The sequence below is a fragment of the Palaemon carinicauda genome, chromosome 1 (genome assembly GCF_036898095.1).
Source record: "Palaemon carinicauda isolate YSFRI2023 chromosome 1, ASM3689809v2, whole genome shotgun sequence".
NCBI classification, from domain to species: domain Eukaryota; kingdom Metazoa; phylum Arthropoda; class Malacostraca; order Decapoda; family Palaemonidae; genus Palaemon; species Palaemon carinicauda.
The window spans coordinates 70744969-70769770 of record NC_090725.1 but is presented as its reverse complement, the minus strand read 5'-3'; the positions used below and the strand labels follow the sequence as shown (position 1 = coordinate 70769770).

General features: G+C 35.0%; 1 protein-coding gene across 4 annotated transcripts in view; it reads left to right on the top strand.

Moving 5' to 3' along the window:
• sif (still life) overlaps window positions 1-24802 on the top strand; it is a 1404800-nt gene that overhangs the window by 1049236 nt on the left and 330762 nt on the right. For all 4 annotated transcript variants that reach the window (XM_068381983.1, XM_068381997.1, XM_068381990.1 and 1 more), the window contains 5 exons: window positions 573-681; window positions 807-977; window positions 7841-8027; window positions 19874-19988; window positions 24514-24680. In XM_068381983.1, coding sequence (XP_068238084.1) covers window positions 573-681; window positions 807-977; window positions 7841-8027; window positions 19874-19988; window positions 24514-24680 — 749 coding nt within the window. The remainder of the gene's footprint in view (window positions 1-572; window positions 682-806; window positions 978-7840; window positions 8028-19873; window positions 19989-24513; window positions 24681-24802) is intronic.

Sequence of the window (24802 nt, the reverse complement as noted above, 5' to 3'; positions counted from 1 at the left end):
TTTTTGCTCCATTACTCTTTTTAAGAATTAAAATTACCGTACGTCGAGAAGCAGCAAGAGCAATATATTTTTCTTTGCTTACAATACTGTAAATCTCTAAAGGAGCGGTTCAGAAGCATTTCTATGCTAAGGTTCGAGTGATAAAAGAGTCATTTTACTAATGCAGAATTTCAAGAACTTTCTTGCCACTAGAATCTGACGATGAACTCACGTCACAAACAATGATGCATAGTAGGATGATTTAAAAAGAAATGTCTTGATTATGTTCATCCTGCAGTTCGTAATTCAACTTGGATTTCTTTATAGTTATTTCTATACAATTGAATTTTTTTTTAGATAAGTATTCCTCATTCATCTTCATTATTATTCCTCAAGATATTTTTTTATATCAATCTTCATAATATTCAACTATTCATATCAAAGCCAACACCATAACTAAAGGTTGTATATTCAGACACTTGTGATATTACCTGTTTGATCGCAGATTTTAATGAAATTATATTTGTTGTTATGAAATTGAAATAATCTTTTCTTTAAGATCTTGTGTTACTCATATGGGTGTAATGTTACAGGGCACCCATGTTATCACGAAGCAATAGTGTCTCATCTCGACGTTCACTGCAAATGCAGCAACAGCTCGAGGGAGAGCAACAGTACAAGGTTAATTTGCCAGACAATCAGGTTAGTGTTTACAATACCACCATTAGTTCTCCTTCTAGTTTTGTAAATCATTTTCATGATCAAAGAATATTAATTATGTTTTGTAGTCGTTGCCTTTAAAATTTGCTTCTCATCTTCCCTCACAGACTGTAAGTATCAGCCTCAAAGATGCCATGACCGTTGAGGAATTTTTGGTTGCAGCCAGTAGTCGTAAGAGCCTGAATCCTATGGAACATTTTGTACGAGTCAAAAAACGCAGAGAATTAGAAGAAACAAATTACTTTGTGCCACATCGCACAGATCTTATTGAAAACTATGTAAGTTGGTTGTCTTTGTCTGCACGGCTGAATATATTTTTCTTTCATTCTTTCTCATATATGATTAGGAATTGTTCAGGTAAATACGAATTACATAAATGTTTTCTTTGTCTTTATCACCAAATTGTATCATTCAACTTTGCAAGGCCCTTCTGCATAAGTCCAGACCCATCTATAATCCTTTGGTGACCACTTTTTTTTTGCAACTGGACAAAATAAACATTTTCCCAGGGAATAAGACTTTTTCTGAAGCGACAAGACTAAGTCTTCATTTGTGCCAGTATATTTTTTGCTGATGGGGCATGGTCTCTGACAGATATCATTAAGGGTCACCAAATGATCTCTTTCTTAGGTGGGGTCTCCACCCTGTGCATATACATCATAGTGAGCCAAATAACATCCTGCTGAGGAAGAGAGATGTGTCTTCCTTGAACCTTTTATGTCTATTCTTTCCAACTGATCCTTGTAAGCACTGCACTTCATAATCATTGGAACCCTTTATCTTCCCATGGACTGCTGCTAGGTGGACAGCCCTTCCTTGGCCTTAATATTTACATCTATTTTGTCCCCCTCTATAAATTCTCTACTCTGACAAGCATAAGGATTCATCCCCATCCTAGTCAATGTGTTACGGGTTGTACCATAGATCAAGACTGGTTTCCTTTCCTTCCAAGAGCAATTGATGCCCCTTTGTATTGGCAGAGGGGAATTTTCTCATTCAAAAGTCCTTAAGTATAGGGGGATATTGCAGATGAGAGTCTCTTTACTCCTTTTATTCAGTTCTTTTAACTCCAACACCATGAATACAAGAGGTTTTGAACGCTTACCAGGTTGGTAAAATCTTTACTCAAAATCTTTATTGAAGAGGTCTTTTTGTAATTAGTGGGCCTCTACAGTTGAGTTTTTATCGCCTTTAATGCTTAATAAAGCTGAAGCCAATTTTAGAGCTTGGCCACTTCAACAGCTATCTCAGACTGACTAATTTTTTTTTCAGATGGAAACAGTTGAATCTATGAAAAGTTTCATAAGGAAGAGGGAATTTTTGGACATATTGGACTTGAAGGAGGTTTTTTTCACATTCCCACCCACCTGTTCTGTAGGAAGTTCTTTCAATTTATGCTTTGGCCAGTCAACTACACTTTAGATCTTCAACAAGAATCCGGCTGCTCATGAGAAGTGTACTGTACACGGAATAAAGATTTATCTTATAGATTATTTTGGCAACTGGCTCGTCATACTTCGTTATAGCAAGGTTGGTAGCGTTGCGGATTTCTATTGCAGAGGTCCCGAGTTCGGTCCCCGCCAGGGACGCGAATACCGTGAGACCTTCTACCGGGGGACACTCCCGGGGTGGCGCCTGGGGGGGGCGGTTAGAGGGGACTAGAGTTAGTCCCTGCTGGCTAATGGTCGCCCGAGGAGAACGATGTAAATCGTCTCAGTGGAGACCTAAAACCCGCAACTTTAATAGCCTCATCAAAGGGAATTGCTTCTTCACTTAGTCATTTTCCTCAGGGTGTGTTACTATTCGGCTTTTCACGGGAACCAAAGGAAGTCTAGCCAGACTCCGTGCCACACATATTTCTTGCCTGAGAATGCTAATTGATGCAGTGGGAGCCAGTTCAAGTTCAGCCTTTGGAGGACAAGATTTAGTGTTGTGGAATTTGATTTATCCTAATTTCCAGACCCTTCAAGATGCCTGTCTTTGCTAGCTCTTATCTCCTTCAGTTTATTGGTATATTGGAGAGCTCCTTACCATACCTAGTAGCATAATTTTTTCAGGTATTATTTATATATTGGTCTCTTACATACATCGGATTTCACATTCAAGACTTGATCTTTAGAACCTCATAGCTTAACAGTTTTGAAAGTTTCTTTTTAAAAGTTATCACTATTATCAACTTGTTATACACTGTCTTAGAGACTGACCAGATATACATCTAATCAGCACCCAAGCCTCACCTCCACCTAGCTATAACTAGGGAAGAGAACGTAGTGGCTTCTGATTACCTTACCAAAATACTTGAGTGTTTTGGCTGTCTAGCGAAAGGCACATAACTATATGCTCTATCTTCATCATAGGCCTTCAAGTATAATTTAGAGTTTGCTACCCTCCTTGAAATGGTAGCATAAATACTTGAGTGTTTTGGCTGTCTAGCGAAAGGCACATAACTATAAGCTCTATCTTCATCATAGGCCTTCAAGTGTAATTTAGAGTTTGCTACCCTCCTTGAAATGGGTGCATGTATTGTAGGTAGCATTTTACATTTTCAAAGTTTTACTTATGTAATATGTTTCCTAAGCATGTAAACATTTCTCTCATTGGGTTTGGTTGTTGGAGCAGACTATGTCAAAGCCATATGGAAAGATCATTTATATTATTTATCATCATCATCATAATCTGTCGTTTCTCATATTATTGGTGGTCTGAAGTTGTATTCCAGGTTATCTGCCTTCATCACTGAATCTGCTGGTGAGTGTTTGGTTATATATCCTCGTCTTTCGTTAAGTACAAAATACTCTTCTTCTTCTTCCCAGCTTTATCCCTATTCGGGGTCGCCGTTTCTAATGAGTCTCTTCCATCTCCCTCTGTCCTGTGTCATTTCCTCCCATACTCCCTTCTCCCTCATATCATCTCTAATGCAATCTCTCCACCTGGTCTTAGGTCTTCCTCTCCTTCGTGTTCCATCCACCTCCACGTCCATCACTTCTCTTGCCATGTGTTGCCCTTCTCTTCTCATCAGGTGGCCATACCATCTTAACCTTGCCTCTTGCACTTTCTTTGATGCCTCAGTGACTTTTACTGTACCCCTAATATGTTCATTTCTAACCCTGTCCTTTTTGGTTACTCCACTCATCCACCTAAGCATCCTCATCTCGGTTACGTTCAACTTTCTACCCTCTGTTTTCTTCTGTTTTCTTTAGGGGTGCTGCTTCCAATCCATATGTCATTGCTGGTCTGACCACTGCCTTGTGCACTCTGCCCTTCAATCTTATACAAAATACTATCTTACTAATAAGCTTCTACTGACCTCATATGAGGATATAGATTCTTCTTTTAATGCTAGACCCCCATCTAAGCAAAAGGATTAATCTCCAGTCGTATTCTTCTTTTTTCTCTGTGCAACCTTCTGATGTCCTCTTTCCTCCCTCCTAAGTGGTTTTGAGAGGCAGTCTATGACTAATGAGTATGTTTGTATGAGTACCCTTCTTTCATATCATCATTGTTATAAGGTATTTTCTAGGCACTAGAAGAATGAGGAATAAGGGAAATGTCCTATATAGGTCTAGACTTGCACAGGGATACCTTTCAATAATAGAATGTGTGAGTAGTTGAGATTAGATTTGTGAATTATCTTGAAAAAAATATTATGGGTTTAAAGACATTTATTTGTGATTTGACTTATTTTAATTTTAAGATGAACTTTCAACCTGATATTGTATAGGTTTCCATGAGGAAATGGTTCAGATTGAGCTTGTTGAACTGATAAAAGATATATATATATATATTTTTTTTTTTTTTTTTTTTTTTTTACAAAATTTGTCATTTCTAGATTCACCTGATGTTCATATCGCTTTTCTTTGGAATCTGGATTTTATTGATATATATCTCTAGAAGTAAAAATTTCCTGCTTTATTTCTTCTCGATAGACTTACGTACGTCTTGTAAAATAATGAGACAGTCTATCAGTTAAGGACAACCACCGATAACTTGTTTAAGAGCCTTTTTTTTTCTTTGTCGAAGCCAAAACTATTCCCAACCTATTGACACCAAAGTCTGGGGGAAGGGGTTGGCATGTATATGAGCATCGGGTTATTTGCAGGAAGGACCGTCATAGCGTTTTCTGATAATATCTTTGAGTCTGATTGGCAACTCTTCCAGAATGTCTACTAGATCAGAATCTTGATGTTTTGCTACTGGTACGAAAGAACTTCCTCGGTGAGAATTCTTAGGCTGTCGAAGCTATTGACTAAAAGGGGGAAACTCCAGTATCCTTTGAGAGTAACCTAAAATCGGCAATTTGAGTCCTGCTACCCACCCACTTGAGTAATCACTTTATCAATCCTATTTACATCGAAAACAGAATTCTAAATATGGGAAGAAATCAATTAATGTTTCTGGTTTTCTGCTGATCAGAGACACTCCCAACCATTGAGGCACTTACTTTTTTTTTCTTCATCCCAAATTACTCAAAGGCTGCTACAGCCTCAGAAAACCCATATGAAACTGTTTTTTTCTAAGCAAGTAATATAATCCAAAACTAAATTCAAATCCTGGTGGCCTGCAAATTTCTCTTCTATATGGTTAGAAAGAACTCTTACTAAAGAATCTGCTTAGAAATGTATTTTAAGTTTACATAACTTTATTACCCATAAACAGCATTTCTTTAGTAAATCAGCTTGCAAACCCTGAATCTAAAAATTTAGCTTTCTTTTATGGTGGGATCAAGACAAGAGATTAAATCATAATGTTGAATAAGATTTGGAACTGATTTGTCTTATATGAATCAGAATGTCTTTCAGGTATAGAAAACTTCAACACTAAACAAGAACTAGAATGATGAGGCTTTCTTCGCAATTGAGGTAAAAGTTTATTGATTCTATCAAAAACGAAATGTGAAAATTGACGTGTACAGTATAAGTTGAATTAGAAGGTGTCTCCGGAGTCTTGGAAGAATAAGCCACATCAGGACTTATCTTGAGCAAATTTTATTTTTCACCAGTAATCTTCCCTATATAATAAAAACCAAGTATCTGGTAGAGGGAGAGAGTGTATTCATACCCTGGTGAAAGGGGGTTGGGTGTGCGTGCATATCTACCTAAATATTTAGCCATCATTTTTTATTGGTCGTGTACACTGGTTTTTAAAAAATACTGAAAAGAAGATACCTAATCCTAGTCAGGCTCTTCATCTCTGTTCTCTTTATCCTCATCCACCCCTTCAGAGGGAGAATCGAAACATTACTTACAGATTTTCCCGTTTGTTTACACCTTTGTACAAGAGCTACTATGCATTTGTTTTAAAAGAACTCTTTTCACAGATGAGTTACAAGCGCATGTATTTACCCCGTTCGAGTTAACAGGTGATGAACAACTAGCTAAGCATGCAACTGAAAAAGGGATTTTGACGAAGGAAAAATCTATTTCTGGGAAGAGACCTGTGACATCCGGTGCCTGTGAATAGTGGTTTTTCACACGCCCCTGTTGTATACACGACACCCACAAGGTGATCGCGCGAGGGTAGTAACCTCTGCATTCCATGCTTTTATCTTTCTCTAGTATATTTGGAAGATTTATATTAGAAAAGTGTAAAGAAGGACTTCTTTTCACCGGCCGTCACAGGTCGCCCCAGAAATACACACTATCATTCAAAACAAAATGCAACTGATGACCTTTTACTTGAAATTTATCAGGTACTGTACATATGCTCTAAGAGATGCATATACCACGACATCCACATATAAAATATAAAGTTGCTTTAAAGTGTTTACTTCAGTGAATGGAGAGATATTAGTAACCAGGCTACCAACTTCGTCTTTTGCCTAGCAATCTAGTTGTCTGAAAGAGTTGCACAGATTGCATGAAGGTGAAGGTTTTGCAGCAGAAGGGTAAAGTAAATAAAGAATGCAAGGCATAGTGAGAGGATCTTGAATCTGTAATGTACTTTGCACCATGAGAACCCTTACTGAATGGAATGATATAACCCTTAGACGTAACTTAAGAAGTCGTGTTATGGTTTGGAATAAGACAGGTGAGTTCAAAATTACTGCTTTTAAATGAAGATTCACTGGCCTTCTGAAATTTCACAAAAGAAGTGAATAGCCTTTGAAGCATATCACAATCAAAATTTGATTCATTATGTCCTGTATTGGAGTTTGGTGCTGGCATATTATAATTGTCATCTTCCCTGCTATAATCAACTAGCCTAGTCTTCTCTGGATTTTTCCCTGAATTAAAAGCAGATTTCTTTTTGTGCTTTGAACTTTTGATTTAGCTGGCAACATAGATATATAATTTTCCATTACTGACAGTGCTTTGAACTTTTGATTTAGCTGGCAACATAGATACATAATTTTCCATTACAGATCAGTGAGGCCTTAGCATGTCTCACATTGGTTATTTAAATCGTAATACTGTCCCTGACATGAGAGACAAAGAGTATGCAGATTTTGATCGCCCTGTAATGATTCCCTTGAACAAACTTTGCCGTTTTTACTAACAAATCAAGATAAAGACATCTTTTAACTCGCTAAAGAACCTAGATTTGAGCAATTTGGAGATATCGGCCATCGCCAAGTGGAAGTCGACACAGAGACTGCAAGACTAAGGCTCTATGACTTGAATAAGGCATTGGTGGCTGCTATTAACTGCTAGATTGTGTCAATACTTTACTAGAGGCACAAGTCTATTGAAAAGAAAGAAAACGGGAAATTTTTAAGTTTAGTACTAAATGATGGTAAAGCAGAGCTTCCAGAGTAAGACAATATGAACATCAGGGGGAAGTTCATAAAAATAAGTATCACCATCTACACTTCAGTTATTATTCATTATATACTTAAACCTTGTAATGTTGCCTAGTTTATCATTTTTTCAGAGAAACTTGATGTAATATATCTAGTAATTTTATAAGTACAGTATAAATTGTAACTGATTTGATATTTTATAATTTTTGTTCTTTATAATCCATTAGTCTTTTTGCTTGAAGTGTAAATACAGTACTGAAGTAAACTCTAATTTCAGTCATTCCAAATGTTGATAATTATTTTCTAAGATGTTATGAAAATATCAGTATGTTATCAGATTTTTGCATTGTTTATTTAGTGCCATTTGATGATGATGATGATAAATGCTTCAATTTCTTTCAGTTGGCCACCCATGAAGTTGTTGAAATATGTGCCAAAATCCTTTATCAAGTAGAACTATCTCGATCTTCCTTGGATCACATGTGGGGTTTCAGCGTAGAAGCTGAGCTAATAGAAAACTCTGAAAGGCAAGATGAATTATGCTGTTACATCTCCAGAGTTGAAGATCGTTCAACTGCAATGCAAAATGGTAGGTATGGAATGCATTTTGCAACCTCGTCTCCCGTAGGAATTGAGTATTTGGTTATTCTCTTCTTTACTCTTCTTTCTACCTCAGAGCATTTGGTACTACAGTATATCACCCCCCTGAAAATATGACAGAAAACCTTCTGGCAGAATTTTTACTCCTTTTGTAGGAAGCTTGCCAATCTGTCCAGTTTGTTTCAGCATTGTTATTGAGTAACTTCATTCAATCTGTATTTCTAATACTACCTGAAAAGACCTTCCCTTGTAGTTTTGTATACCTTCAAATTCTTCATATTGCTTTGAAAATATGTTAGTGTGGTTTATTCTTGGATTTATGGCCTCAGGATTGTTATGATAATGTTCAAGTGAATATAGTTGGTCATGAATGTTATAGATCCTGTATTTTCTATTTTGTGTTATTGAACTAGTTGGATAGAAATAGTTTAACAAACTATTAGCGATGTAAAGTCTGTATAATACCTGAATTCTATGGGTTGTCTCTTGGTGGCCTAGGTAGAATTCAGGCTGAAATCACATAACATAGAAAGAAACTCATTTCACTTCTAACTTTCCATAGAAAAATCTAGTGAAAAGATTTTAACAATGATGATGGAGTAAAGTGTACGTTTTTCTAAGTAGTATGATGCTTTTCAAAGTGGGATTTTTAGTCATTGTTATTACAGTAGGATAGTTGCACCAACACGTGACAGGTCAAAATAAACGAAGAGGAAATCTTTTTCATTACTTATAAAATTTATTATGAAAGATCATCTATGACGAGTGCAAAAGTGTTTTATATATTTGTTTGGGATCTTAAATGGTTGCCATTGACAAACGTGCAATACAGTATTCTATTATGTATAACAAAAGTTAATTTCTTATTGAATGTTTTCATAACTCTCTCTCTCTCTCTCTCTCTCTCTCTCTCTCTCTCTCTCTCTCTCTCTCTCTCTCTCTCTCTCTCTCTCTCTCTCTCTCAGGATAATCATCTATACAGTTAAGGAATACCACTTTCGTTCACAGTACTACGGTTATTACTTTCTTACAAGAATGAATTATGTAAAAGTATGAAAATTTAGGTTATTTTATTTAGTCACTCAGTAGATTGGCTGGACAAACTATATTGTATGGGTACACGTTCTTTATTTTATTGGATTGTGAGCAATGGTGCAAGTTAAGTATTTTCTCTTATTTGACTAAAACACCGATTAAAGAGTAGTATTATGTTTAGTATAGCAAAGGATGGTTGTTGTCACTACTGGTACTGTTTGGAATACCATTGCTGTATCTTCTCAGTGTTTTCCTCTTGTGGCTGAAGAAGAGTATTGTTAGTATTATTCATCTTTTGTTATTTGAATTTTTTCTTTGCGAATAAGCAGAAGTTAAATGTTTCTAGCAAATGGTGTTTCTGGTAACAATGAAGTTCCTTTTCTTAATTATTTTCTTTTGATATACTTTCATAGTAGAAAGGTCAGTTCATTTAAGCCATTTTGTATCGTTTCTATTCTGTCTTAGTGCTATATACTAGGAAAAAAAGAACAAAAGTATACGATAAGGATTAGTTTTCTTTTATGGAATTTTTAAAAGATTCTTACCTAAAATATTGGAAAAGGAGTTTTTTTTTTTATAGAAAGCCTATGTAAATAAACATCTTCCACAGCTTTAGAGAATGTTAAAGTTTATCAACTAAGCATAGATGAAGTTGAGAGTTACAGATGATTTGAGAAAGGTGGATCTTAAATTTGTCTGGATTCATCATTGTTCGTCAGCACCAGGATATATATTGGAATGGAAAAAGAAGGGGACTGATCTCTGTAATAGAATGAATGGAGCTATAGATACTTTTCTCATTAAGGAGAATCAGACCTTAGCATTAAGATGGATTTGTTAACAGACACTAACAAATGCTGAAATACCACAAATTATTGCTGCCTCTTTAATGAAATTCTCAGATCTCCTATTTGCTTATACTGTATAACAAAAAAAAAAGAACTTCTGAGCCTTGAAAGTAATAGTATTCATAGTTATATATTGTCAAATACAGAGTATATTCAGTGATCTGAAATTAAATAGGAAAAGAAGTAATTACGCTGTTACACAGGGCTTGAAAATTCACTTTGAGTATGCTGTGCATTATTTAAACGTTTAAAAGTTGGTCATGAATGGCAGAGGCAAGTCACAGGGCAATCTCCTAGAAACCCATCATATATATACAGTACATATGATCATCACCCAAGCCCTCTCTCCATCAAGCTGGAACCAGAGAGGGCCAGGCAATGGCTGTTGATAACTCAGCAGATAGACCTATAGGCTCTCCCAAACCACCATAGCCCACAAGGGCGGTGACGTTGGGGAGACTACTAAGAACTATCGGGCTTGAGTGGGGCTCATATTCCCGTCCTATATATTAGACGTGGATGCTTCCAATAGGCTACCACAACCCTGCATTTGGTCTTGTAGAATGCAATGATTTTTGGGGGGGGTTATCTGTTAAAGTGCATCCTCAGTTATATAAGTCTGAATGCCACTAAACTGAAAAGACATTAAACCATTGTTATATAAGACTAAGTGCAGTACAGCATACTCGGTTATATAACAGTGAAAAGTAAATTGAGCCTGATACTAATATACAGTATAAGTAAATTTTGAAGCCAATTTGTAATACTTTAATGGCTGTGTGCCATTTTGATAAATTCCTGTTCTATATTTGGTGTTATATGATTATGGATAAGTACCCATGAATAAAGCTTTATGGAATTCCTGACAACCCCATCCTTCCCCATATCATACCCAAGAACGGTAATGTTAAATCGGGAGTGATCGTATTTTCGAAATGTTGGAAAGCATGATATCTAGAATTTCCTTACTTAGTTTTAGGACATAATATTGGTTATCATCGACGACGCACCAGCAATATCTATAGTCCACTACCTAATGCTTACTTCATTTGGATTTATTCTGATGCCCTTGCTTGTTCTTTGGTCCGTCTCCACACAGCATGTTCAACATTAAGGAGAGTTGATAACTGCTCCAGAGATTTTTTTCTTGCTACTAGATAGAAGCCTATTGCATTTCTTAAGTGTGATCTATCTATCTATGTACCAAAGGCACTTCCCCCAATTTTTGGGGGTAGCCGACATCAACAAAGAAACAAAACAAAAAGAGGACCTCTACTCTCTACATTCCTTCAGCCTAACCAGGGACTCAACCAAGTTCAGCTGGTACTGCTAGGGTGCCACAGCCCAACCTCCCACATTATCCACCACAGATGAAGCTTCATAATGCTGAATCCCCTACTGCTGCTACCTCCGTGGTCATCTAAGGCACCGGAGGAAGCAGCAGGGCCTACCGGAACTGCGTCACAATCGCTCGCCATTCATTCCTATTTCTACCACGCTCTCTTGCCTCTCTCACATCTATCCTCCTATCACTCAGAGCTTTCTTCACACCATCATCCAGTGTATAAGATGATTACTGTGTACAAAGTGTAGAAAAGTAAAAATAAACTTATGGATGTGTGAAATAAGTACTGTATATGTTCGTACAATGCACAAACCTCACCTTTTACTATTGCATTTGTATAATTAGCCAAGAGAAAGCTATTTGATACAAAAAAAGACTTGGCACTATTCTTTTTTGTACTTATCTCCATAGCTAAGGAAAGCTTTTACTCACCATGTCATCACACATCTATATCTACTTAGCTATAATAGTGACTGGATTATGTTTCATTATTGTTGGTTTTCATCTCTATATCATCACACTTCCTTGTCATTTACTCCATAGATAAAATATGATTCGAGGTGTGATTTTTTATTGCAAATTTATCTTTGAGAAGTACATTCGGTCTGCTACTTTTTTGGTTCCACAAAAATTGGCTTATTGAAAAATTCTTTTTGAGAATATTTGTGATCAATCTTTCTTGAGGAAATGTTTTAATTCTCTCATCTTACTTTGTTTCGAGTAATATTCTCCTGACTGGTCTTCAGCTGCTGACTCGCGTCTTAGTTTGTTGGAAAAAAATTGTAGTCTATTAATTTCTTATTCCTGATCTGGATAATAATCTCTAACACTGTCTTTTAGTCAGTTTTTTTTTTTCTTTGCAGGTTACATAAGAAATTTCATAATTCTTACCATCCTTTGCATTCAGACCTTCCCAAACTGTACCATCCTAAACTCAGTTATAGGTATGCAGTTAATTCTAACAGCCTTGATACCATCACAAGGCTCAATATTACACAGTATTGTAGAAGTATTATTCTTGCTGTGAGCAGATTGTGGCATGATTTTCCTGTTCCGGAAGTTTAATCAGTGGAACTTCAGAAATTCATACATTTTGGAAATGCTTTTCTGTTGCAATGACAAAATCATCAAAATCAGATATGCTTGAAAACGATTTTATCCTAGTGCAACCTCTGTGTCGCATCTTTATGCTATGCCTAGGCCACAATGGTTGTTATTAGTGTTCACAACCTTATTGTCCATGTGAGCTGTGGAATCTGGGGAGGTCCCTTAGACCTACTTGCTGAGTAATCAGCTGCTATATATTCTTCTCTAGGACTTTTTGTAATGGAAATGAGGCTTGGGAACTGGGATAATTTGTCATTTTGATTGGTATCTAGGATATCGTGTGGCTGTTCGATGACTTGCATCTTACTTTTACTATCAATATAAACATTATGAAGCTTCATCTGTGGTGTATAATGTGGGAGGGTGGGCTGTGGCACCTTAGCAGTACCAGCTGAACTCGGTTGAGTCCCTGGTTAGGCTGGAGGAACGTAGAGAGTAGAGGTCCCCTTTTTTGTTTTGTTTCATTTGTTGATGTCGGCTACCCCCCAAAATTGGGGGAAGTGCCTTGGTATATGTATGTATGTATGTATAAACTTTAAATGCACAATTTCGAAAAAAAATTTTCTATCATTAAACTTGTTAATCAATTTCCAGTTTTGTATCACGTTAGTGCCTTGGACCACTTTGTAAGGTGCACTGAAAGGTTGAGCTGTTTTGACTTTACCTTGATTGGCCAAAGGCTTAGCTACATTGGTGGTGAGATCGGACCTCAGCTTGGGGCATAAAATCTTCTATACCCATTTTCTGAAATAATTGAACAGATAAATGGAAGGAGAGTAGGATCTCCCCTTTGGTAGGGTAAAGGACTGGTTAGAGGTGAGATTAGGGGTAAGTAACCTGAGAAGAGGTAAGCTAGCATTTGCCATACCAATGCATATGCTAAAGTGGCTAGAACACTGAACCTCATAAACATGACCTACGTTGTATAAACTATAGTCCATTTCTTTTAGCGATGCATATTTGCACCGACTCGCAGCGGGGCCCTTTTAGCTCGGAAAAGTTTCCGGATCGCTGATTGGTTGGACAAGATAATTCTAACCAATCAGCGACCAGGAAACTTTTCCGAGCTAAAAGGGCACCGCTGCGAGTCTGTGCAAATATGCATCCCTAAAAGAAATGGACTATAACTATGAGGTGCAAAGTGTCCACAATGCTGATTGCGTGTTTCTATAAGGCCTATAATATCTATTATGTCTATAATGTTTATAATATCTATCTTTTTGGAATAGACACTGATAGATCTAGGATTCATTAGCAACCAGTTGTCGCCTTGGTGGACAAGAGGCCTGTTTCCTTGAAGGGAAGAAAGAGAGAAATTTTCAGTTCGGTATGATAGAGTAGTCTAATGTCGATACTGAGTCTGCTTCAAAGTGCAAAGAAGTATAAACATCATTGGAGATTCATAGTAACAATAGAAATACTGTAAAGTTCGTTATAAATAGAACTGCATTTATCGATGGACCCCGTTCTTTAATGGTCCAATGACCTTTGGTATAATAGCAATTAGTCCAACACAAATTCGTCGAAAGGTAACTTGTTTAATATTACAATTATTCTAACAGGACAATTGATCTAACACTGATCCAATACTAACTGTTCGAGTTTCATGCTTATAAAGTTTTATACGAATTTTACTTTTACTAATTATTTAGTGTATTTAAACCCTTTGACAGGGGAACAACTCTCTGTTAAACTGTGGCTCTCTGAAAGAGGAAAAAAAAATATGCTGTTTAAATACGTATATGGTTGTAGATGACAAGAAATTTTGTCTTGGAGAGAGTACAAATCTGGATAATTTCCTTTGCCATTTTTAGCCTGCTCAATTATGTCATGTATAAAATTAGAACTGACAGAATTGAATCTGCATAATAATGAGATAAATACATCAAAATTGGCAAATCATTTTACTAGTAGTAAACTTTTAAAAGTTTGTATTTTTAGTGCCTGCAAAATTTGATATTTTATAATACCTTTTTTATGTACTGTGTTTATCTATGTACAGTAATGTATTTTATTGCTTTTAAAAGCTCAAAATCAAAATAGGTAATTGAAGAGGATATATTTCTATATAATCATATATTAAAGTATTTATTTTTATCTGTTGCAGCATGTACTAAAGGTAAAAGAATACTAGATCATTAACTACAACTTATTCATATATTTATTTTATAAAGTACAGTAATACAAGAACATAACAATTCATTGCTACTTACATTGGAGATGTGGTCACAAACTATCCATTCTTAATATTAATTCAGATACATACTATGTGTTGTTATTATATTTACATGTAGCATACATTATCAGATGCAATTGAAGCCGTTGTAAGTAACATAGACAGATCGTGAAATCTAGTATTCATTGAGAAAACATTGAAAATAAGCAGTTATAAAGTGATTGTATGATTATACAGAATTTTCTGACTTTAGCCCCAGTTGCACGTCTTATAGTACATTGCATCTTTATTTCACTACTTTTCTAACGTAGCTTACAAAAATTTTTATTCAAATGAAAAATTTCATGTTCAATAATCTGATGGTTATGGAAAGCCTTTTATTCTTCATAAAACTTGAATCGTTTTATAGTAATTAAAACGGAAGGATGTCCTAGAGGGCGCTCGTGTTAGTCGTCGGTGGCATGGTTCAAGTGTGGTATCTAGGGCCTCTGTTACGGCCCTTCCCTTTGATGAAGGAATTATCTAAATGGAAGACAGCCTGTGAATAGTGGTTTTCACACGCCCCTGCTTTATACACGACACCCACAAGGTGCTCGCGCGAGGGTAGTAACCTCTGCATTCCATGCTTTTATCTTTCTCTGGTATATTTGGAAGGTTTATATCAGAAAAGTGTAAAGAAGGACCCTTTTCACCGGGCGTCACAGGTCTCTCCCCAGAAATTGATTTTTCCTTCGTCAAAATCCCTTTATTAGAACGTAGAGTATCTATTGATGGCATTGAATATGTTTTAAAGTCGCAAATTATTTGAGGACTAGTCGCTGTGAAGTCTTTTTAATCCCAAATTTTATTGACATCTCGTCTTGATTTCCTAATGTTTTTGACATCTCGTCTTGATTTCCTAATGTTTATTGACATCTCGTCTTGATTTCCTAATGTTTATTGACATCTCGTCTTGATTTCCTAATGTTTATTGACATCTCGTCTTGATTTCCTAATGTTTATTGACATCTCGTCTTGATTTCCTAATGTTTATTGACATCTCGTCTTGATTTCCTAATGTCTCTGAATATGCAGTATAAATGAGGAATGTAGTACCACAAAATTAAAGACAAGCATCCTTGTCGCCAATATGACTTGCTTTACAGGGAAGCTAGAACAAATTTTCAATTAGTATGTAGATCAACTAAATGTCTCTTTTTAAATTCACAGGTAGAACAATCCCTGTTATTCTTGAGTAATAACATAGGTGATTGACATGGTCTTTACTAAAGGTTCTTATAAATTTATTCATTTATTTATTTTGTTTTTACATTCCAGGCTTCAATGATGTTATTGATAATACTTGGTTTTTCATTTTAAAAGTAAATAAGTGAGTTTCTATACACGCTTATATTTATTAATTCAGGTCATGCTTTTGATAGTGATATGTCAAGAAATGTAAGGTGACTTATAAAGTCTAGTACAGTATTGAGCAAATGAGTTGCTTAATTGTTTGTGTTTTCTATTGTTCCGAACTAAATATGTGTTGCCGTACAATTTTGAAGTTTTCATTAGGCACTTATCAGACATAATGAATATACAGCAGTTATGTGAAAGAATCTTTATCTCCGATAGTCTGTGTTTTTTATTTTTTTTATATACACGTTACAGGCTATCTGAACCTTTTGAAAGTCGAATATTCATTTGAAGAATCATTTGAATGTTAATTCGTATAGGATAAACCATGATTTTAAGGTTAACAATTGAATGTGTTTGTTTTAGGTAAGACAAGATGGGAGTGTTATAGTTCTATTTCATTCTGCAGTGCATTTACCTTCCATGATTTCATGCATTATTATTTTCTTTATTTCTTTTTTTTTTTTTTTTTTTTTTTTTTTGAGGGAGGCTTCTTTTCTTTGCTTAGTGTATTCAATGTTAAATCTCTATTAACTATGATGCCATACACTGCTGTTTAGGAGATGGGCCACATTTATTCCAAGCGAGATTATTTCATTTTGATAGAAAAAAATATTTTCCCAAAAGACATATTACCAATTAGTTGCATAAGTTTCAAAGATTTCTTTTTTCTATCATCATAGTAAATCTATTACTTAACCCTCAATATTCCTAAGAAAATATACAGAGGTTTATTTACATCACACCAAGTTAATCCTTTTACCCCCAAAGGACGTACTGGTACGTTTCACAAAAGCCATCCCTTTACCCCCATGGACGTACCGGTACGTCCTTGCAAAAAAATGCTATAAAAATTTTTTTTTCATATTTTTGAGAATTTTTTGAGAAAATTCAGGCATTTTCCAAGAGAATGGGACCAACGTGACCTCTCTATGACAAAAATTAAGGCTGTTAGAGCAATTTTGAAAGAATACACTGCAAAATGTGCTGGGAAAAAAAAAAACCCTGGGGGTTAAGGGTTGGAAATTTCCAAATAGGGTTAATGTTTCAATTATTCCTAGGTATTGAGATTTCCCTAATATGCATATATTTCCTGTAAATTGATGCCATATGTGATAATCAATATGAGCTTATAAAAGCTTCCATGAACTGGTAATTATGGATAGGTTGCTTGTTTTAAAACTTTTTCTGGACACAGCTGATGTTTCTCTGACGGAGATCCAATTATATTGAGTTTTGGTGCTCTTCAGTCTCAGAATTGTTTGCTGATTTGCTATTTTCCTTTGACTGAGTGGCTTTGTTTCAATGGCAGAACATGCTGAATGTGATTACTTGACTGGGTAAATTCTGTCTCATATAGATACTATAGTCCATTTCTTTTATCGAGGCAGATTTGCACCGACTCGCAGCGGTGCCCTTTCAGCTCGGAAAATTTTCCTGATCGCTGATTGGTTAGAATTATCTCGTCCAACCAATCAGCGATCAGGAAACTCTTCTGAGCTAAAAGGGCACCGCTGCGAGTCGGTGCAAATCTGCATCGCTAAAAGAAATTGAGTATAATACTTCACATCTTCACAGTATACAGAAGCTGTTTTGCTCTTTCATTTGAATTTTACAAATACAGTTCTTGCAACTGTATATTCCATTATGAAGTGGGTAGAATATATGAATTAAAATTTTCTGCATTGCTCATAAACCAATAAAAATAAATAAACATTGTTTATAATTAAAATTTATAGAATTAAGACAACAACCACTGGCCGTATTTTTTTCCTCTCTAATTAATTCATTATAGACTCGGATTACAACTGATCATTCATGAAATGCGGCCATTCTATTAAATTCCTAAGTATGGTAGCTAGGGAAATTAATTCTCAATGTCAAAGCCTCGTAAAATCTGACTTTGTATTTAAGTTAAATCCTAACAATGGTTATCCTAAGCCAAAGGAACAGGATTTTGGCTGCAGTCTTTTATACCATATATATCCTCAAGGCAATACTAACTATAGGGATTATTTGTAACATAATCATTAAAGCTAGTAGTGACAGTGTGTATGATTGATTTCTTATCACTGATATCTTAATCTTGTCATTGGCATGAACAGAGTACTGTAGTTGTAATATCTTTGTTGGGCACTGGCATACTCACATGCTGTTTTCCACCTTTCTTTTACACATTTATTTCATTATGAAAGTTTTATTTAAAGTCATAAGTAATATTTGTAATAAATGTTATGTATATTAAAAAGATATTTTTAGTACCTTAAGTAAGCATTTGCTGCACACAAGTAGTGTTTTAAAGGCTTTTAGCTGTCAATTTTTTGCCTTTTTCCTGCATTTCTTTGTAGTCAAATTCTTAAATCACATGCAATATATTCACATTTGACAGCAAAACCTATGTAATAGATAGTGTCAAGTTTTATCAAGTAAACCGTCCATTTTTGTTCACGAGGAATTTCACTATGCTCGAGTTTGTCTCCCTTTTCCACTTTTGATCTGTCCTATTAGCCATCCCTGTATCTACCATGAAGTATTTGGTTCTTGTAGAGTAACTATGTACAACCTACATGCAACCTTCTATGTAAAGGTACTGCAAAGCTAAATACCATTAGACGTTTTTCCAGTATTTTCTGTCTTCACTATTTTCTCTCTTTTAGATTTTCTGTTTGCAGTACTAAGATGACAGTAGAATCTAGTTTAGTTCAACTGGAAGTCTAAATTACTAATATAAAAGGGATTATGTAAATAAGAAATATATTTCACATAGATTTATTTACTAATTATTCTAAATTACAAATGATTAAAAACTGCAATATACTTGTGTACTCATAGATTTTCCCTGACATACTGATGATATCTTTTATAACAACATTTTGCTGCTTTTGTTGCTGCCAGTATAATTATGTTTATTGTAAACTCTTTCCATGCCTCTGACAGAGGAGATTTACGGTAATAACAACCCCATGATACACTGTCCCACTCACTGCATAATAAGCTAACATTTCCAGTCAGTCAGCATATTGACCTGGCTCACTTATTTTGCATTCATAAGCTAGCATTTATATTTAATCATATTCTTCAGCTAGCAGATTTACTCAGTCAACCACTTCAACTCCATTTTCATTCAGACTATCAAATCCACCAAACCAGTCCAAGAGTTTCCCTCATGTATTTACAGTATCTTAAGCTAAGATTCCCACTCAGTCATTAAAGTAGCAATGCCTCAGCCTTTTTTTTTTTTGTCAAACTATTGTTAAACATGATTTGTAGTTCTGCATATTGGGGTATGTGATGGTATTTTGCCTTTTCACATACTCTGTACTTGCATATAGAAATTATTGACTTGTTAGAATTGTATATTAAAGTAATACTTCTGGTCTTGATTTAAAAGGCCTGTTATAAGTTGGGAATAATGAAGTGAAACATATAAAGTAATTTTTTTATGCAAGTGATATGCAAGCAGAAATTAAAAATTTAAATTCTCATTCTTAGGCAAATATTTTACATGTGTCACCTTTATGTTATGGGATACTTGGGCATGTTCAGTGACATCAGCCACCTTTATGGGCAGAGCTGTCATATTTTATATACCGTAAATGAATAGTTTTAGTAGTTATTGTAATATAAATTTTGAAGAAAAAAAATATTTTTTAAGGTTTTAAGCCTGTTAATCAACTATTCATGTGTTACTTAAGGAGCATTTTTAAATATTTTGTGCTAAGCACTTAAAGTTTTTTTTATCAGTTTTGAGAGGTGTAAACCAAGGAAGTATTATGGTCTTCCATGTAAATAAAGTAATACTGTATTTACATAATAAAGACTAACTGAAACAGTATTTCAGTTGACACTCTCCAAATTTGACCTCGTCTTGAAACTATTCAAGTTTTGGTTTCAACATCTTGCAAATATATCTATTATATCCATTACAGGAATCATCAAAGGTGATGAGATTATGGTCATCAATGGTGCAATTGTTAGTGACCTGGACATGATGTATATCGAGAGCGTCCTACAAGAAGAACTCGCGTTGTGTCTCATGATGAGGTAATTAACTCATTTCGTTTAGTGCTGCTGTATTTTTTTCTAAAGTGCCACATTATCTACCTTTCTTCTAATAATTTTTTCTTAGTTTTAGATCTTGTGTTTTCGTGCTTAAATTTAATACAAAATAGGTCAAACATCTGCTCAAAAGGGTAGAGCCAGACCTTACATTTATAGGTAATAAAAACCTCAGTGGTACCAACTACATGCTGTACAGTACCATAAGTCTGGTGTGTGCCACAAAAATTCCATTTTACTCCACGTCTTTTTCCATGTTATATGTAATGTTAGTGTTTACCTCTTATTAATTCCTGCTGTACAGGTGAGTATCCTGTCACTACAACATACTGGGCCACTGCCTCACATCTTTATTCTTTGTAAATTATTAATATTCAGTGTTAATTTGAGGCCAGGTAGAGAGACTGGTTATTTTCTATTTGAGCCCTTCCATTTTGGTATTCTAAATAGATCCTGTTTACATCATAAATATTAGCACTCAATGGTTTTCATTTACTTCAAATCTATGCCTACTTCTCTAAGTCAGAGAGGAATGCTACTCGACTAAATACTGTACCGAATGCATTTAATTCTTTCAGAAGGGCATTGTGTAGTTAATAATGGACAATTGTGTGGTCATTTATCTGCTTCAGATATGATCTTATGGCTCATACCTTAATTTCTGTTCTAAGCCAACCTTTAGGCACGTTTTAGTGATATATTAAGTACAGGTTACTGAATGGCAAAGGTTAAAGTTAAGAAGAATCTCAAAATGAGCTTGAAATGGCTATTTTATCTGTCCATAGAAATGGAACAGGTCTTTTGTCATCCCTTGACTTTACATAGTTTATTTATACATGCTAGATATCACTAAATAGCGTAGACAACTTATTGGTGGAAAGTTCCAGAAACTTAGGTCTTCTAAAGTTACCATAGCATGTTGCAAAAAGGAATTACATCCCTACCATTAATTTTTCACTCTAGCATCTGGGAATACTGCATTTTACAAGTACAGTTGTATGATATCTTTCCATAAGGAAAATTCCCATCTCTAATGTTAGATAAAAGGATATTTTGTGGACTTATAAAGATCAACATCATTAATTGCATCTCTTGTTTTATAGACTTAGTCATTTACGGGCTGCCCAGCGGCAAGAGCCCGTGTCTTACATAAGGTAAGGCAATCTACACACACGACTTAGTGATGGACCAAAGGCTCTATAGGCGTATATGTTCATGATACCTGCTGGAAAAATCACTTAACCATCATCTAAGATTTTAGGTTAAAAGATAAAATCTCCGTTTCAGTGAAATAGGAAGTAATTAATTATATACTTCTTAATTAGATACCTAGGCTGTTACATTTAATTTGTATATCTCAAAGTCTTCATTGGATATGTGACCTGGTGGCCATGATGGCTAAGTATTAAAACAGTTAAACATTGTCTTTTGAGGAACTGCTAAATGGACCAGCTTGAAATCCAACTTGCAAATTACCTCAGCCTGGGTCTTCTAAAAATTATTTGGAGTTTCAATTTCTTTGCAAATTAATTCTTAGCAGACTAAAGGAATTACAAACACTGTACTAGATTAGAAAAAATATATCATGCCGTTTCCTTTCATTTGACGATGAGAACACTTCAGACCAAAGCAGTATTGTATCATAGCTTGATGATGCAGATCTCAGAAAGTAATATCCCTAGAGCTTTCTTATTTTCTTTGTAAATTAATTCTTAGCACTGTACTAGATTAAAAAAAATATATCATGCCATTTCCTTTCATTTGAAGATGAGAACACTTCACACCAAAGCAGTATTGTATCATAGCTTGATGATGCAGATCACAGAAAGTAATATCCCTAGAGCTTTCTTATTTTGCTGAATGATACCGAAATGGGATATCATGCTGAGCTAGTTACACAGCCTTTATCATTAATGTTACTTACCCTTCCAGCTCTAAATTTTATTTTAGAATTTATTTCCCTATATATCTGAAACCATTTGCCTTCATACTTTTGTTATAGGCACCCAAGGTACAGTATGTATAGGTAAATAACCCAGTTAGAACATTTTTATTGTTCATGTGACTGATTGTCATATTTCATTGACTCAAAAAAAAAATTCATCCTCATCGAACAAAATCAGCTCCTCTTGGAATTTCACATCCATGTTCTCCTGGCCAAGGCCTTAGTGTGCCAATTACATTAGAGCAGGGTAGTTAAATAGGTGGAAATTATATATTTGCATTATCTATGATAATTTCCCTGGGATAGCACAAACAAGACAATTTTCATTGAAGATGGATTTAAGAAAACCACTTTTTAAATCATGACTCATTGCAGAATTTTAATTTGTCACATGACTGATCTACTTATTCTAATCACCTTGGAAACAACAATAGCTAGGGCCTCTGTTACGGCCCTTCCCTTTGATGAAGGAATTATCTAAATGGAAGACAGCCTGTGAATAGTGGTTTTCACACGCCCCTGCTTTATACACGACGCCCACTGGGTGCTCGCGCGAGGGTAGTAACCTCTGCATTCCATGCTTTTATCTTTCTCTGGTATATTTGGAAGGTTTATATCAGAAAAGTGTAAGGAAGGACCCTTTTCACCGGGCGTCACAGGTATCTCCCCAGAAATAGATTTTTCCTTTGTCAAAATCCCTTTTATATTGAAAACACTTCATTGGATGCTCATAGAATTTGAAGCCTACATTCTTCACTGCATGAAATACTCTACATTATTATTATTCATATTAGTGTGGAAATTATGTCTATAGGCTTGGCCACGTTCCCCCACCCCCACCCCAAATGTTACCACTACCACCAAATTGCTTCTTCTATTACTTCTCCATAATCTACTTCTTCTATAGTCTTAATGATGAACTTTCTACTTGCTACAGTGTTCTGCACTTACACCATTAGTGTGCCCACAATTAAAGTGTTACTAAGAAAATGAAGAGGAACCAAAACTTAAGTAAATATCCTAACTGCTGTAAATTTACTAAATTGGCTTCCACACAGGAGAATGCCCAAATTTGATTATGAAAAATGAGCTAGTAAAAAATCGGAGTAAAGTTAGTGTGTATATATATATATATATATATATATATATATATATATATATATATATATATATATATATATATATATATATATATATACTGTATATAGTCAGACACTTGCTCTTTATTCAATAGAAGATATATATAATTGCAGCCTTATAAGGAAGTACAAATTTACTTGGTCCTGCAGAAGGCCCCCGTACAGTGCCGTAAGAGTACCTTAAGTGGTGCACTTCATGTATTACTAAAGGGTATTTGCAACATCCCTCTGGCTTCTAGCTTCACTCACATTTTATTCTTCATCATTACCCAAGTTCTGCCGTCCTCTCCATATAGCTGTCTAACCTCTTTTCGTTTCTACTTCATTGTACAATTGCGGGGTATCCCCTAGCTGCACCTTGGGGCTGTGTGGCTTCCCTACCCCTTGTGAAGGGCCATCTGGCCCCAATGTCATAAAGGAAATGTAGCTTAATGTTGTGGCGAACTGTTCTATATTGAATAGTTTCAACAAGATCGTTGAAGGCTATGATTTGGATTTAGTACATATCCTTAGACTTGAGAACTTGGGTGACTCAGTAGCCGCATTATTATTATTATTATTATTATTATTATTATTATTATTACTATTATTATTATTATTATTATTATTATTATTATTATTATTTTTATTACAAGCTAAGCTAATTTATAACCGCAGTTAGAAAAACAAGATGCTATAAGCCCAAGGGTTCCAACAAGGAAAAATAGTCTAGTAAGGAAAGGAAGCAGGGAAATAAATAAATTACAAGAGAAATAATAAACAATCAAATAAAATATTTCAAGTATATATAGAAGTAAAGATATTCCAATTGACTATACAAAACCTAATTACAATGAAGGGAATTGACTGACCCCATCTGCCCCTGTTGCTTTAGTATACCTTTCATATTCATTTTACTGTGGCATCGTGTGACTGCTTTTTAGATAGTTTCTCTTGTGTTACAACTGTTTTTTCTTGTTTTATATATATATATATATATATATATATATATATATATATATTTATATATCGAGAGAGAGAGAGAGAGAGAGAGAGAGAGAGAGAGAGAGAGAGAGAGAGAGAGAGAGAGAGAGAGAGAGAGAGAGAGAGAGAGAGAGAGAATAATCAATGAACTATTTTAATTTATTCTAATACAAATATATCTTTTCATTCTAAAATATGACTCGTTATTTCATTCACTTCATAAGTTAATTGATTGTGTAACCCATCAAAAGTATACATCTAAAGCCTTGTTCTGAATATCAAAGCAATGTTCAGTTCACTGCGGAATGAAGTTGATGAAGTACTTAAGTACATGAGTACATTATACGGATTGAATTATGTTTTTTGAGGTACTTCTTGGTCCCTAATGTTTTTAGATTTAAATTTGTTTTTTTTTTAATATACTTGCGTATTTGGTAATTGGTGTTCTCTCTTATCCTTTCAGGTCTTCTAGAACAGATCCCCCTGACCTAGCTTCGCTTATGAAAACCACTGATGAGATCATTGAATCACTCGTGTGTCCACCGCCACCCACAGAGATATCCTTGAATGAGGAGATGATTTCCAGGATGATCGTTCCAGCGCCTTCTTGGAGTAGAAGTATTGCATCTGGTCAGTATTTATTATTGCTAATGTTTCCATTTATAAAATATACTTGACTTATATAACTGTCATAATTACAGAGTTTTGCTTATTTTATTCTGGAAATGTATACTAGGTATTGTAGCTGATTT